A 17,709-nucleotide genomic window follows, 5' to 3' on the forward strand; every position below is an offset into this window, starting at 1 on the left:
ATTCTTGAGAATAAAAGCTGGAAGGGACACAGTTATATTTATTGGACATCATGTGCCAATTTGAGAATGACTCGCAGGAAATATGATTGCTGTCATTATGTAAAGTGGAAAAAGAATTTCCATGAATTATGTGTCAAGTTGAGAGACAGCAACAAGCCATTGAGAAAACTGGTCAAACTTATGGAAAAAAATCAACTGCCTTACTGAGACAGACTCGTCAGGGTTGGCAGGTTTGCATTGAGCCAAATAAGTAAGTGGTGACAAAAAGGAAGGCTAAAGAAATCTTTGCCAAAGCTGCAAAAAGAGCTCGACTGGCATATGAACAGGTTGTGTCCATTAGTGAAAAAGACAAGTGAATGTATGTGATTATTTGTACATAGTTGATGTACTTGGGTGTCTTTTATACAGATTTGTTATGAAAAGAGAGAAATATAATACATTTGCTGCTAAAATTGACAAATTATTCTGACTTAATTACGATGTGAACACTGACATGCACATGAAATAACTTTAGCATCAATAGTATTGCAGAACAAATTATTTTATGATCAGTTGCACCAGGTGCAGTTTTTTATGTGTAAAATGCGTTTTTGGCCAGGGGACTTCGGTCCCTTGGACCCCCGGATTGGGGGAGCTGCCCCTCTAAATCCCATTTGGGTGCGATCCCCAAATCCCCCTTAAAAGTTTGCTTTTATGTATGGAAGACCAAAATCATGTTTGTATTATTTGTTACTGAAATAAAACCTATAAATATTGCATGTTGTTAGTTTGCTTGTCAGCTGTTTACTATTGGAATTAAAGTATATATTAATGTAGCCATGCTCGCGCATATACTCCGATTAAATTAAATATTGCTTGTTCTGCATATTAATAGTAATATATCTTAATCAGATCAATCTAACCCTGACTGTTGAATGTTCTGCTCCTTAAATGTCATCTAAAAACGTACAAAAACATTTCATCCTGTGGACTTTTTTTGGGTACCCAATTTGGTATAATAAAAAAAAGATCATATCGAATATTTTCTGCTGATAATAAATAAATAAATACAAATAAAACATTTAAATACGACAGGGCAAAGATGTGCACAAATAAAAAATTTTATACTAGATGATAAATGCATTGCAATTTGAAATTTTTTCTCAGTCTCGCAGGTGTCAACACATCTTGACTACTACAAATAGTAGACTAAATACATACTGTCGTAAACATCAACAGTGGCAGGACAAGGACAGTTTCATAATACTGATTATGCAGTATAATTTAATAAATCTGATATTATGATTTTTTTCCAACTATATTTCTATTTTGTAATAAAGAACCATTGAAAGAAATATACCAAGACAGGGATGGTCCTGGCTTTTAAAAAGCTGTCGCCAAAAAAATCGCCAACCTCAATATTTTGTCGCCAATTTTCAAAAAGTGTCGCCAAAAAAAGTAGTGTACATTTTTCCAAGTGTTAATTTAGTCTATTAATGTAACAGGCAATGAAAATTACAAAAGATGGATTAGTTAATACTTTAATTACAATAAGCATTAACAAAATGTTACAAAGTGTTACATGAAGATCCGTCGCGATTTTAGGGCTGCCCACTTGTTGAATGCAGTTTCAAAGTCTAATTTTTCACATCTGTATATGCTGATTCTCATTAAATTCTCGAGAGATGAGATGCAGAGCTTATTTCTGATGTCAGTTTTTATGAGGTTCATCTTACTGAATCCACGTTCACAGTCCTCAGTGCTGACAGGTGGCACCAGTAGTCTCTCAGCAGCCCCCCCACCTTTTATGGCTAGCTTCACAAAGCTTGTAGCGAATTGCTTCCTAAATCCCAAGAATGATCACTGAATGCTGTATAAATTTTCTCGACAAGAAAAATAGGATCTCCATTCCCACGAATGAAACTTACACGAGTTAACACCTGGCAATATTGGACCATATATATAAGCGTAAATTCACACCCAATTTAGGGATTCTTTCACTCCTGTATTTTGAGAAATAAATAATTATTATTAATTATGCAAAACTGTTTTTTTTTTGCTATTTCTTGTTGCAGAGTTTAAGTCTCTGTAGCCGTAACACGGGACTGATGGCAAAAGAAAAAGATCAATGAGTAAAATGCTGCACTGGCGACAGATGTAATTGTGATTGAGATTTTTTCCATTTGCTTTGTATTTATACACAGTAGTCGGTACTTCAAAGGTTATCAGTTTTCTATGAAGGTTTAGCAAAACTATTGTATTGGTATATGTATAAAAAACACAGAAGGATTAGCCATACAATTAATTGTATCTGTTCTATTCGTGTCTTCAGAAGTCGGTCAGTTGTAGGTATAGTGCGGTAGCATGATTGACTGTATCGCAGCATACAGTACTCAGCCCAGATGTCAGCATAAGCAGATTATGATGTAACAATGCACTGTAAAGATAGGGTTGTCAATAAGAACAAAGGATCGTTTGTGTAACAGATTGATTCCAATGCATTGCTTAGTCAAGTTTGTGGCTTCCTTTCGTTCTGGCTTTAAATTTATTCAGTCCAAATCCATGATTGTATGTACAAATTAAATAACCAAAAAGTATGTAGCCAAAAAAATTGCCAGATGGGATATTTTTGTCGCCAATAAGGAAAAAAAATCGCAATTTGCGACATTGGCGAAGCCCAGGACGATCCCTGCAAGAAAATATAATATGAATTGGCTGTTGAACAAAAAGAACATTACATCCACATTACTATTATATAAATTGTGGACTGAAAGGCTGACCAAATGGGCAGAATATGTAATAGCCTGAGTTCTTCATGTGGACCAAGTACATTATGGGCCAATTTGGGTAGGCCTAGTTCATTATGGGCCAAGCTCGTTAATGGGCTGACTCTGCTATGCCTGAGTAGTCCAGCATTGTTCTTACCATCAATGAAAAGTTGGGCAATGCTAGAAGAAATTGTTTTTTTAGATACAGGCCCAGGGCTGATTTAAAATCACAAGCTGTTACTGAAATTCCACAAGCCCATACTCCAGTTTCCATATTCCCAAAATTTCCCCCGTTTTTAATATTATTTGTCACACAACGTTGCAGGTGCTGCAATTCAAATATAAATTCAGTAGGGGGTTTGAAGGTAATGCAGGTGTTACTATAGTCTGAATATGCCTCCTCATTTGTACCCCACTACCAATGTAAAAAAACGAAAAGCACAAATGAGCTAAAATACGCACATAACTTAGTTCATTTATTGATTTATAATTTCCAACCTGATTATGCCCATGTGGGACCCTAACTCCATCATCATCTGCGCATTTCATTCCAAATGGAAGTTTTCATTGTAAAAGATGACCCAGTTAGCCAGTCTTCACCAATTGAATTGATGGTCCTACTGACATAAGATTTTCACCAAAAGACTTTGGTGTCTGGTTTGGCCCTAAATGAAAATGGTGCTCATCTTATATCCAATATGGCTGCCATGATGACCATATTGAAATTTATGTTATCACTACCTGAATTGATGGTCCTACTGACATAAGGTCTTCACCAAAAGACTTTGGTCTCTGGTTATCCCTAAATGAAAATGGTGCTCATCTTATATCCAATATAGCTGCCATGATGACCATATTGAAATTTTTGTTATCACTACCTGAATTGATGGTCCTACTGACAAAGTCTTCACCAAAAGATTTTGATGTCTGGTTTGGCCCTAAATGAAAATGGTGCGCTTCTGACATCCATTATGGTCACCACAGCATTTATGAAAATCTTATAGCTCAAGAATATGAGAGCTGATTTCAGTGCGAAGCAGTTCAGAAAAAGAAATGGTCTTATCTTTCAGTCTAGGAAGATTTATTTTGCATAGTAGTATCAGTCTGTCCATGGACTTTTGTTTATCACTTCTGATTATGATTTATTATTTTTCTATTTGTAGGACTTTAGCAAGAGGATGTTAGAGGGACTTGTTGCCTGGGTACTGAACACTTATGTTGGGGAATATGTAGAAAACCTGAACACTGATCAGCTCAGTATTGCTCTTCTTCAAGGTGACAATTATAAATCATTTGTCATATGACATATTTATATAAAGTATATGCTTTAGATACCCAATAGTAAAAGAAAGCACCATTATTACTGTTATTGCTATTATTACTGACAAAATGCAGTAGGACAATATGTACACAGAATATTACCACAGACATACATGAAAAGAATGTGTATGCAGGGCTGAGCAAATCCCATAGCCCGACGTCCCGGACTAGTCATTTTTGAAGTCGGACAAGTAAAATTTTCCAAGTCACTAGTCCGGGACAAGTGCTTTTTGAAAAAGTTGGGCTAGTCCTTATTTTCGTGCTTTAATCACTATATCTGCCTTTATTTGGCCAATCATGCCCTCTGGGTGTACTGAATACTTGATTGTACCCCTCTTCGTGTATACATTTACATCCTTTTACCGCTTGACTGCATATTGGGCTAAGAGACCAAATTATCGGCAAATCAAAACACGTCAAACAAAAGAAAGCCAGTATGATTAATTAGTAGTGTTGTAAGCAGTTTTGTTGCAATCTATGATTTTAATCCAGCAAGTCAATGTAATTAAATTAATGAAAGGTACTTTACCGACATCAGTGTTGGTTTCCTTTATGAATTGATTAAATGACAGTAATGATTCTTCCACGTGCGATATTGTGTTTGAAGCGAAACAATTATGCTAATTAATGAGCTGTTTCAGTTTGTATTTAAAAGAGAAAATTGATGTTATGATCACTTTAGAAGTAGTTGTCAAGCAAGCTGATAGTTACTCTGTGGATAAAATGAGTTTGCTAAATTATTTTAGCAAGTAAGGCAATAACGGCAATTCGGCGAAGGCTCCTTTGGATTTCTAGTTACATTATAGAATAGGACTTATAATCGGTTGAATAAAGATTTCTCAACATTGGTTTGATCTTACTTTTAATTCAGTATTTGATGAAATAAGTGAGTTTGATATCATTAGCTAAATTGTTTAATTAAGTTCAAGTGAGAGTCTCAGATAAATCGTATCAGTGATCTTTGATGGCACTACATTTACATGTATATATTTATAGGGGCTGTAGAGCTTGAGAACCTACCCCTGAAAAAAGATGCCTTCAAGAGCTTGGGACTGCCCCTTGAAGTTAAAAATGGTGAGATAATAATATTGACTAATATTTGCCTTTTGTTGTTGAAAAAATATATAAAATAATGTGAAATCATTTTATTTGTTTTGCTTCATGTGTAAATTGGTATAATAATGGTGTTATGGTGTTATTTAACACATTAACCCCTGGAAGTTTTTGCTGTTTTCATCTGAAATTCGAGTAGGAAACACATTTTGAAAGCTATTTCGGAATAAATCCTAATAGATCAACTTCCAGATGATTTTTTAATAACATAATGCCTAATTGTTAGAAACATTGTTTTTTTCATTGGCTATTTCTCTCTCGCATGAGCAGAAGGGTAAAATTGGATTTTTGTGTGTATTTTTTTTTGCTTAACGGACCCATTACTTTCGTATCGAGACCACTCTTTATTCCAAATGCCCATGTTATTCTACTTTTTGCAAAGGTTCATCTGTTGGTTTGCAGTTCATACCAGTCTGCCTTAGATCTGAGACCAAAATGTCTAGAATCCATACACAAATTAGGATTCCAACCATGGGCAAATTTTGGGTGGAAAAAAATTGGGTCCAAAAATGAGGTTTTTACATCTGTATTTTGCAGTGCAACTAGAAGTTCCAGGTTATTTGGTATCATTGTAGAGCTACATCTGTCCACCCTTCTATAATACCACCCACATTAGTGTATCTTACATGACCTTGACGTTACAGAGCTCGGCAGTATGCTACTACCTCCAGCCATGTTAACTTGTCACCAGGGGTTAATGTGTTAAGGAGATACTGATTGCATATAAACTGACTTTATGGTCTGTTTTCCAGTTTGATATAAAAAACTTTTAATTGCATATCTATTGTGTTCTATGTTGGTGTTTGATGTTTTCATCTGATGTTGAGAACATTTGGACTTGAAGTTTCTGTTAACTGCTATGACGGTACAGCACTGAGATTCAAGAGGATCTATCAAAGGAAGGCATGATCATGTGGTTAAAAATTAGTAAATATTATGGTTAGTAATGAATTTATATGATTTAATAAGTAATAAAGTATGTGAATGATTTGTTTTTATTGATTTTACTATTTTTCCTGCATTTCATTTATATTAATACACTGTAGCAAATATTTGAATGTTGGACTTGTTGTTGGACCTGTTCTTTGTTATGCAGGCTGTATATTGTAGGCTCCAACTTGTCCTGAACCAGTGAGTCAAAGGAGAAGTTTACAAGCCCTGTCCACATTGGCCAAGCCCGAGACTCAAACTCATGTGGACAGAAATGAGATGGCAGTGATTGCTAAAGATGACCAATTTAGACCACTAGGCCATCTGCAGGTCCATGCAGATTATGTCTTAAGACATTTAGTGTAATGTCTGTTGGTGAAAATGATTTGACATCTCCAGCAAATGGTGCTGAAAAATCAAGTGGCAGTCAAAAGTATGCGATCAGATTCAGTGGATGTTACATCATTTTTTTCTATTCCTTGTCCCAAAGCCAATTTAGATTCTCAAAAGCCCATTGACATAACAGGCCCTGTGAACTTGACAACCCCATAACAGTCTTCCTACCAGCTGATGACATCGTTTGTACAGAAGGAAGATGCTTTGCAGGCTGAAATTATTTGGACTCTGCATAGGGTGTCAAAGCTTACCAAATATTCGTCTAATATGGCAATAAACAATGTATTTGCCAGCATATTCCCACATAGCAACATCATTAAAAGCTTTTCATTTGGAGATAGAAAAACTTCTTTTTTGTCCTTGAAAAAGGCTTGAATTTTGTCAGAAGATTCTGCTACATATATATAATTATATATTATGTATAATTAACAAAGACACGTCTTACAAACTGAATAATATTATAACAATAGGTAAATTATGTATAACAAATTAAACAGTTGCAAGGTGAACAAGGTACGGTATTCACATTGTAAGTACATAACTGTTCACATTGTTAGTGGCTAACATATAAGTAGCTGTCGGGTGTTAGCTTAGCATGTTGATTGAGAGGAGGGTTTGTTGTTTTGAATTGTTTTGATTAGATGGTATAGTTATGATTATTGTATTCTGCTTCAGTGTTTACAAATTTTGGTCAGTGTTGCAGTCTTAAGTCTCTGCAAGGATGTAACTGCTGTTAATATGTCTGCCCTTTGTGCTATAAAGTGGACAGAGAAGTTTTATGTGATGTCCAAGTTGGTGGCAAAAGTTTTGTTGATTTCATCCCTGCTGGACTAGCATCTCTTATCATTTTTGTATAGCTGAGAAGGCAGGGAGTTGGCATGCATGGAAATCATATGGTGGATAACCAAAGTACATGTAGTTGATAGGATAGCACACCATATGATGATAAATGCCCTAACTGCTCCTTAAATTTAGATTTGTTAAATAGAGCATTTTAAATCAGGAGCACTGTATATGAAAATAATTGTTGGTATTGTTGGACTCAATTTTTGCACAAGTATATATGGTATTCTGTTAATTGCATTTCTGAATGAAATCATTAAGTCTTGTATTTATTTTATTTTGTATCTAAATTTGAAACTTGGGGCTAATCATTCATCATTTTTCAGGATTCATTGGGAAGATAACTCTCCAGATTCCTTTGAGAAGACTGCGGAGTGAACCATGGGTAATTACCATGGAACGGCTGTACCTTGTTGCAGGGCCAATAAAGTACACAAAGGTATGTTGAACAATTGCTTTTGATGTATACATGCTCTGTGACAATCATGTTAAGTTAAGAAAAAGTTTTTAAGATGCTGTGACTGACATTAATATTTAAGAGAAAAGTTTTTATGTACCTTATTCACACATTTTATTTGGTTGTGTTATGTGTCTGATTGATTGGTTTGTGCTTGTATTGTATGTTGAAATAAAGATTTAAAGATTTAAAGAAATAAAGATACATGTAATACTGCTTTAGTACTTCACTTTATGATTACTAAAAATATATTCAGCAGAGCTCTTCACTATTTCTAGGACCTTCACTTTCAAATCCTGGAGCCTCAGTTTGTAAAAAATATTTCAGTAGTTTTTTGTGAATATTCTCATATTTTTAAATCGCCTTGTCATGAGGCCAAGTCAGCTTACAGATTGGTCCTGTGTTCATACACAACCATCAGCAATTGCTATTTTAAAATCTCACAAAACCACCAGACTGGTTTTTACCTTAATTTGGAACATAGCATCTTGTTCATGTGATGCCAGTCCATCAAATATGGCTACCATTTCTAAAAAGTAGTAATGTCCTTTAAATGTCTAGACATAGATGTTTATAGCAACTGTATCTAACATACTGCCAAGAAAACAGATGGGTTTCTTCAGTTTGAAACTTTGCCTGACAAATTCGTTATGTTAATAATGTATTATGCTTGCCGCACAATCTGTAATTTTAAAGGAAAGTTTGCAAACAGGCATAAATGTTGTGGCTTGGGGATGTTTTGTGACTGAAAAATGTTCACGCAGATGGAGTTTTTAAAACTTCAAAACATGTTATCAGAAAAGGACAAATAACACTGTTTTACAAATTTGAAAAGAAGACTGAGTGTGATGCAATACAGTACTCTGACTGAGCAGATCATCATGCTCATTGCAGAACTTGTAAACTTCATGGTGGCATTCAGCAAAGTTGGAAATGTAGACTGGTTAAAGTGATTGTTGAATATAAATAATTTGTGTGTTGTAATTTTTATTTTGCCCAATTTTGACAAGAATTTTGACCAGGTGCAGAACCAGGTTTGTAGCTCGCCAAAAATGCATGTTTTCATACAGTGTCCTGTAATTATAGCTTATAATATGTAGATTACTTTTGTTTGCTCAGATTGTGCTTTTTGGCCACTTATATTAGCAATATTTATGCTTAATTCCCTCTTGGGGTTGGCCAGTATCCCTACTACATTAATAGACATGGACAAATATTGTCTCCTTGTTTGGTGACATTTTTAAAAAATTGGTGACAAGCTTTGGAGGTTGACGATTTTGGGGGCAAATTTTATTTTTTTAAAGCCTACTCCATTCTTGAACTTTGTCTCCAAAAACTGCTGAACAGAATTTGACTGACAGTGACTTTGAGTGTCCTGGCATAACGGTCTTGCAGTACTGGACAAATGTTGCTGATGTGTGGATGAAGGTAGAGAATCTAGAGAAAAACAGAAGCAGTTGTTTTCAGAGTAGATAGAAAGCATCCTGGTGTAGAGGACTTTAAATTTTTATACAGTTGATTCCAATCCAGCATTAAATGTACAAATTTTTTTTTTTAATTCATCTAAAATTGTTGCTGCACTAGTTTTGACTGTGCACTTGAGCACAAAGCATCATGGCATCACAGCCATTCATTAAAAGACAAATGGTCAACTACTCTCGGATTTGGCTATAAAACAGGTGTTACACAATGAGCAATCTTGGGCTCACTTGGGTCTCTTATTTCTGATATGCTTGCATTTTCTGTATTATATTCAAGTAATGTATGTATTTGTTCTTTAATATATATGTAAAGTATAATTAGTGTTGGCCCTAATGGATAGCCTGTTACTGCATGTGTGGGTTCATTTGATTATTGCTTACTTTGATTTCATTGATATCAATGTTATCAGTTTCTGTGGCTTGGCAATAAATTCCATTTTTTTTCAGTACTGTAATTCTTGTATTGGGATGGGGGTCCTGTTATCTGCATGATAAGTGTCTTGGAACGTTTACTTCTCCATCACTTTTACTTATCCTACTATACTTAAAACTAAATCTGTTTAATCTGCTACTTGTCCAATTGGATGAATGTCTTGAAAAAGTGATTTGCCCTTCCTTTGCCGCCTCTTGTAAATATGAATGGAATATTTAAGACCTGTTTATATTTGTGGGTTATTTGTGGTAACCATGAAATCCACATAAATTTGTTTCGCCATGATAAAATATTAAACCACAGTGTTATATTTCTAGTTAATTTGCATAAAAATCATGCTTTCAGTTTTCTGATTTTGTATTTTAATTTCTTCTTCAAATATGATCCCCAATTACATTACATTAGTAATATTAGCCTGCTACCTTGCGAATTTAGCCCTAGTGAAAGATACAAATCATCTTTCCCTGTCTATATCAATAGAAAAAGGGCATAAACTGTTGACCATTACCTCCCCTTGGTACCACCAAGTGTCACTAGTTTTTAGCATTGTTGTTTTACATATCTTATGTTACGTGTTTAAACTCGAATAAATTTTATAAGAGCTGTCTTTGTTCAAGAATTTCATATGAGCACGCGTATTTTCCAGGAAAAAAAGGAATGAATCCTTTTGAATCCAAGTAATTTGAAATAACTTCAGATATTTTCACATACATATCCACCCTGTATCACAAACATTTTCTGTTTCAATTTGCTTACTATGATACATTTTATCAGTAAACTGTTCCTCCCTTTAGTCTCTGGGCTTTTATGTCATCTCACTGTTCTGGTTGACATCATCTATAACAATGACAGCTTACCTGGACAACATTCTCCAGAAACACATGGTAAGTTCTCTCTTACTCCAAGGCAGGAATGAGCCTCTTTCTGTTTAGATCATCTAGGACTTTTGATGAACTGAAAAAGTCAGACCTTAATCCATCCCAGAACTTTGTCCACCTGGGTATGCAGTTCTAACCTACCGGAATCTGGTGCTGCTTCCATGTGTTTATGTTACCAGAATTGTCAATCACATCAAGTCCAATAAGTCTTGGATTTCAGCGAGAGAGTTCTTGCAATTCCTCAATTTATTCAATATGGCAGTGGGCTTGATCCCGCTCTGCTGTCTTTGTTATGTTAACATAGAGAGCACAATGTCAACCCTTTTCAATTCGCTTTGATCGAATAGTCATCATCACGCCCGAGCTTCAATCATTGCTGTGTCAGTGAGGCAACCCAGGTTGGCTGACCATGGTAATCCTTCTGGAGAAGCTCCAAGCATAAATAACGGTAGGTACTGATGCCAGTATGCACAGAGGGTGTGCCCACCAGTTGCTGACCATCACTATTGTCAGCAATACATGGGAGCCAGATAAACTGCCTCTACATATCAACATCCTAGCAATGAAGGCCGTCATCAGTGCCTTTCATTTCTGGAAAGATTGACTCTGAGGTGGAAACAGTCCTCATTAGATCTGACAACTCTGTGGTGGTGACCTATCACCTCAGACAGACACATCAAATCACCCGACCAGTGTATTCTGATTTGGCAGTTTCTGCATTGGTGCGACAGTCTCCATGTCGTTATACAAATCAGACACATTCCTGACAGACTCAGTGTCCTGGCCGAGACTCTATCCAAAACAGGTCAAGTCCTTCACACGGAATGATCTCTAGATCAATCAGTCTTTATTTAGTTTTGTGCTATTTATGGGCATCTGATAAGCTGATTGCTATGAGGTGCAATCACAAGCTACCCACATTCATCTCTTCAGTTCTAGACCCAGAAGTTTGGGCCATGGATGCACTGGCAAACATTTGGGATGGGGTTTGGGGCATTAGCCTCCTCTCCCACTGTGCTGTGACCAAAATAAACCAGAGAGTCAGAATGGCAACATGATTTTGATAGCCCTTCTCAAATGGGACAAGTCCTGGGTCATTGATCTACTTGATCTAATTCCGTCCAACCTGAATCTTAAGCATCCACGGTTGCATGTGGTCCTTCTCTTCCTGGACCATCCTCTTCTGCATGCTTGGCTTGTACCAGGACAGCCTTGTGAGACAAACAATTTAAAGCCTCGGTTGTGGGGAGAATCTCAAGAACAAGAAGGCCCTCCACTCTGAAGAATTATGGGGGAAAGTGGCATGTTTTCAGGGACTGATGCCATACCAAAAACATCTTCCCTCAACTGGCTGACCTTTACTCTGGCTCTTTGAGGAGAAACAGTTGGGCCACAATCTGTACCAAAAGCTACCACCCCATGATATTGGAGACACTCTGGCATCATGGCACATATGATTTTGGGTGAGATATAGACCTATGAGATCTTCTAGACAGTTCTAGTCTCATTTGACCAACATCTTTCTTTTGGTCTCCAAATGGAACCAATCCTGGGTTTTAACATGGCTCGATTTCAATCCATTTGAACCTCTAGCCCACACTTGGTTAAAGTCACTATCATACAAATCATGTTTCCTGATAGTTTTAGCTTATGCATACAGGGTAAGAGATCTGCATGCCCTTTATGTCAATGCAAGCACTCTTCAGTTCAGATTGGAGGGTTCGGTAGTTCTCTTGACACAATCAGGCTTTGTGCCATCTGTTGGTAATAAAGAGTCATCACTCTCTTTCTTCCATAGCAGGTCCAGAACATAGAAGATCCTGTTCATGCTCTCAAGCATTACTTGAAATGTACAGAGACAAGTCATGGCACCCACAAATACTTCTTCCCTTTCAGTGTGAGCTGGATCACATGATATCACCCTTCAAGCCCTTTCGTCATGGTTGAAGTGGGTCTTACATTTGATGTACTCTGATGTCTCACCAGATCGAAGTTGCCTAAGGAAGATTACTGCACAGAAGTTTTTAGCAAACTCTGTGAACCTGGTGTTCAGCCACAACATTTCATTCCAAGATATAGCAAAAGCTGTTGGTTGGCATGCAGAGTCAGTCTTCCTGAGCCTCCCTCTCAGAGATTTGGCATTGCAGAGGCAAACCTTGAATCTGGTAGGTCCACTGGTGGCAGCACAGACAGCCACCAGACCCAACTAGATCAGTTAACACAGCCTGTAAGCTTCAGTGGATTTGCCAGTGAAATTTTGTAGGTAAGAAGAGTTAAGTATTCATCTTAATCATGTTAGATCACAGATCAAGTGACCCCAGGCTGTGTTGCTGTTGTAATTTGGAGAATTGAATTATCATTCATATGGGGAATCCAGCTATTCTTCCCTTGAAAGATACCTCAGGTAGAAGTTGGTTGCTCAGCATTCCCTTCTCCTAGTACTTTTTCCCCTAATGTAATGTGATTGAAAAGCATATTTGAAGTGGAGACTAAATTTTTAAGTAAATTTTGTTTCTCCGAGAATACTTACCCAATCACATTACTTAAAAACGCTCCCAACCACCCTGGTGGTGCCAAGGGGAGGTAATAGGCAAGAGTTATTGCACTTTTTCTATTGATATAGACAGAAAAAGATTTTCGTATTTTAGTAGGGCTGGATTTGCAAGATAGCAGGCTAATATTCCTAACATGATGCATTTGGGTAAGTATTCTTGGACAAACATAATTTATGTAAACATTTGCTTTCATGTTGCTGTAATTTGGACAGTATTTCCTTAGATTTAAATTTTGTATATTGAGCCAGTTATAAAATATTGGCATATGCTTTAATGTCATAGAAATTTTTTGATCACAACTACAACTGGCTCAATATGCGAAATTAGCAGGAAAGTGGCCATTGAAGAAGGTTGTCCTTTCAAGAGCACGATCACAAAGATGCAAGTAATAATTACGGATAAACCATGAAAGACTAATTGAAGTAATTGAATTGGCATATTCTATGTAATAAAACTTGTAATAAATTGTGACCAGTCCTCAGTTGTGATGCAAAACCCCCTCAATACATTCAGGATATTTGGCTGTAACTATCTTTGTCCATTCCATATGCATAAGCTGTAGAATGTTTAACTGACAGTATTTATTTTTTGACAGCAAATGTCTTAGCAGTTATCAGAGAACTCTTCCTTTTGTCAGTCAGTTGAGTTGCTTTTAATTTGTCTCCTAAACTGAGATGTTGGACAACACTTGGCAAATTTGCAACAACTTATTTCTTCACGGGCAATCTGTTGTTCTTGCACAAAATTCTTGCTTTTTACAAAGGAATTGAGCTTGTCATGTGATTGACAGTCTTTAGTTTGGTACCCTTTCAAATATATTTTTTCACAAATGAAAAATACCTTGCAACAACTAGTATGTCAGTCCATGGTGACTTGATATCAAGACAGCTTCTTAGCTTTTGTCTTCTTGATAATTATTAGCTAAACCTAACATCAAAGGAACACACAGTTCAGCAAGGATACTTGGATTACTTACTTCCTTTTATGGATTCAAGTTAGATCCTTTAAAGGCATGCTGGAACAAATGTCAAGGCATTGAATTTAGAAGTCAACAAATACATGCGAGATTTATATCTATAATCCCCATTATATGGCGCTGGTACTTTTGATAGTTTTTGCATTAATATTTTTGCCTTTGGCTGCATTAGAGGTGTTGCCATCCCTGAGGGGTACTTTTGAACAAAACTTGTTGATGCCATTGAATTTGGCTGTGTCTAGTTTGTGGCTGGTGGTCACATTGTGTGTGTGTGTGTGTGTGTGTGTAGGGGTACCACATGAGTTGGGCCACGATATAGTACAAACATGTTTGATAATCCGTTGTTCAGTATTCAGACCTGTATCTTTCAGTATGATGAAGAGAAAGAGAAAAAAAATCAACAAGAGAGGAAAGCTGCGATGTTGGAGGCATTGGAAGCCAAATGGCAGGTTTGTATTATGATCTTGATGAATAAATGAAAATCAGGATGTATATAAATATAGTTTCCATTTATTATGGTTTTGATAGACAACTTTTTGCACAGTATGTGACAGAATTATCATTTCCCCTTTTTATAATTGAGAAAAACCATTACCAGGTTTTGCTCCTTCATGGCATATTAAGAACTAACCAATTCAAGTAAAATATGATCAAATCCAAATTATAAAATACTATGTGTACTGTAATTTCCTCAACCTAATAATTTTAATTAATATTTTGATGTATGACCTTCATAAGTACATAGTTACTTTATTAAGCCATTCCCCCTTAACTATTGATGTTTGTGTTGGTGTGCGCTGAAGAGATATCTGAAAATCAGGATCTCTTTGGTTTAAGATGCGAGACTAGAAAAACCCAAATACACCTCCCTTTATAACTTTCACACAATGTATGCATAGATCACACTGAAAATGGGGGCATGAGTTATGGAGGGACCATAACAATTAATAAGGGGATGGCATCTCCACTGGACATATGAAATGTGGATGGGTTTGGTATAGGGTCTATTTAATGGACAAATACTTGTTATTCAAGATACCCAACCTCTGAAAGATCATTAACATTACTCCAAGAGGTTTCAACAATCATCATGTGCTACATCTCTCATTTTTGCTGCTATCGATTCATGACAAAACAAGATTCCTTTTTCTTCAAGTAATTTTTATTCTTGGTACAGTTGGCTCCACTTAAATGCATATCGCTTAAGTGCATAGCGAAAGTATGGCCCCGTTTTACATTGTAAATATACATGAATTCGGCTTAAATGCATACTCCGTTTATATGCATAGCTTGGGTCTGGTCCCAAGGCTGTGCATATAAGCGGAGTTGACTGTATTAGTAAAATATTGATGCCATGATTTCATTGCAAGTATTAGTGAAATTTTCTCTCATCATTGAGGAAATCCCTATGTGCCAATCCAGGAATTTGAAGTTCACTACAAACTCTTTAACTCACTTCTTCATAATGAACCATATCAGTAAAACAAATCTTTCTGTTCACCAAATACTCATTTTGCATGATTATCTTGCTATCTTTGATCATATTTGTGCATGAGTAGGCTATTTCATGGTAGTTTAATTATTTTAATACATAACAGTATTTTTAAGTGTTTGATTGATCAATTGAAATAGTTGACCTGACACATGACTGACTGTAAGCTCAGACAAATGTAGGGTTTGCATCCCTTTGAATTTTTTTATATTCCTCCCTCTTTATCTTATTTGATACAAAAGAGGTAAGTAATCTCATAATACAAAGCAGGTCTGCTTTTAATTCAGAGTAACAATAGATCAAATACATCTGTAAGGCAGAGATCAAAATTAGGTCGGCACATAACTAGGTGCAGAAATGCATATATATTCCAATGCTGTATTATTGTGGGCTCTATATTATTGTGACAAACTGGATTTTCTGATTCATTTTGGACACGTGCCATCTAGTAGCCAGTAAGGAGACAAATATCTTATATCAGTTTCCTCTAAAATGTCAACACTTTTTATAAGTTCATGAGGAAAAAGAATGATCATCACTTTTTTGTAATGTGTATCGTCTGATGTTTGATGATTATAGATCATATGCTGATGGTGACATACATGTCCTCACAAGGTTATGGTTGCAATTTCATTCCATGGTAGGCAATATGAACCAAAATTGAGAAAATGGTGCTTATGATCATACTTCACATACGTAAATAAGAATACAATAACAGTTCAACTTTCTTGATATCAGTAATGTCTCAATAACATTAATAATAATAATTATTATTATTATTATTTTTATTTATATATATATATATATATATATATATATATATATATATATATATATATATATATATATATTCATTGTATATATTTATATTTCTTTGTCCACATTGCATTTAAAATTCATATAAAGTTAAATAATAATTTTTTTATATATGTAATGTTGTTATTCATGGATTTCCACTTTAACTACATTTGTGTGTTCGATTTGATCATTGGATCCTTTTGTTATTGTGGAAATATTCTGCCCAAACAAGCCTGGGCATTCCTTCTCATAGGTAAGTTGCAGTTTATGTTTAATATAATACCTTTACAGATTTTTTACAGGGTTGAAAATAGGGAAAGTCAATGAAACTTCACAAATTATAAGTAAGCAGCAATAGCAAAATGGTTTTAATATGTATCGATAAGAACATTAAGTACCGCAATAAAACTGTTCTGGGCTAGATGTAGGTGTGACGTTAGATTGACATTTTTCACATTTGACTATAAGAGGGCATATTGCATTCATGATGGTTGTATGGAAACTGACTTAAACAGTAGAATCAAAACTTTCACATGACAAAAGTTGTTTAATTGATTTTTGTTTAATAAGGTGTTCCCACCAGTTGGCATTTCTATTGATCAAATTTTCATATTATTATTTACTGTGAACAGAGACTGTTTGAAAAGAAAATGTAACAAAATATATTACTTATTGAAATTATAGAATTTTATGATGTTGATTCAAAATTTTGTGTAGTAACCACTGTTTTCAATGATAAAATAAGCAATATATTAGGGTTTAATTTACCAATTTTGATTGCAATTTTCTTCACATTCAACAAATAGACAGTATTTTCTTGTATAAAAAATGGTATCCATGCCTGACCTTGCATTATTAGTGAGTTATCCCAGTGTGAGTTATTGAGGGACTGGTATAATACAAATAATAGAAGAGTAAAAATAATGATAGTATTTTATGTTATCACACTGACCATTGAGTCTAGCACTCATAATATCCCCACCCCAATATACTGCTATGCAAATCCCAATAGAGTAAAAAAATTCTCTTTTGAATGATGAGACAAAACATTAATTGAAAACTGAGATTCTTTACTACTGTCAGAACATAGAAACATTGATTAAATTGATGATGACTGTTGGCCTGTTTATTCACTAACAGAACAGAAAAATCTGTTTTAGGAATCTTGAATAAGTTACAAACATTGTTTATGTAGGCAGTGTGTGTCTGGGAGAGAGTGTATGTGTGTAAGAAATGCAAAAGCACACGAACACTGTTTTATAAGGCTTATTGTTGCCATCTATAATCTTA

General features: G+C 35.5%; 1 protein-coding gene across 6 annotated transcripts in view; it reads left to right on the forward strand.

The window, feature by feature from the left end:
• The window catches only part of LOC149796476 (intermembrane lipid transfer protein VPS13D-like), a 360,667-nt gene that overhangs the window by 4,405 nt on the left and 338,553 nt on the right, over positions 1–17,709 (forward strand). For all 6 annotated transcript variants that reach the window (XM_089961181.1, XM_089961184.1, XM_089961183.1 and 3 more), the window contains exons 2-5: positions 3,911–4,022; positions 5,064–5,141; positions 7,676–7,788; positions 14,501–14,578. In XM_089961181.1, coding sequence (XP_089817307.1) covers positions 3,926–4,022; positions 5,064–5,141; positions 7,676–7,788; positions 14,501–14,578 — 366 coding nt within the window. In that variant the 5' untranslated portion in view covers positions 3,911–3,925. The remainder of the gene's footprint in view (positions 1–3,910; positions 4,023–5,063; positions 5,142–7,675; positions 7,789–14,500; positions 14,579–17,709) is intronic.

Source organism: Sinohyriopsis cumingii, chromosome 6 (assembly GCF_028554795.1).
Source record: "Sinohyriopsis cumingii isolate HCF-2022 chromosome 6, ASM2855479v2, whole genome shotgun sequence".
Lineage (NCBI taxonomy): Eukaryota > Metazoa > Mollusca > Bivalvia > Unionida > Unionidae > Sinohyriopsis > Sinohyriopsis cumingii.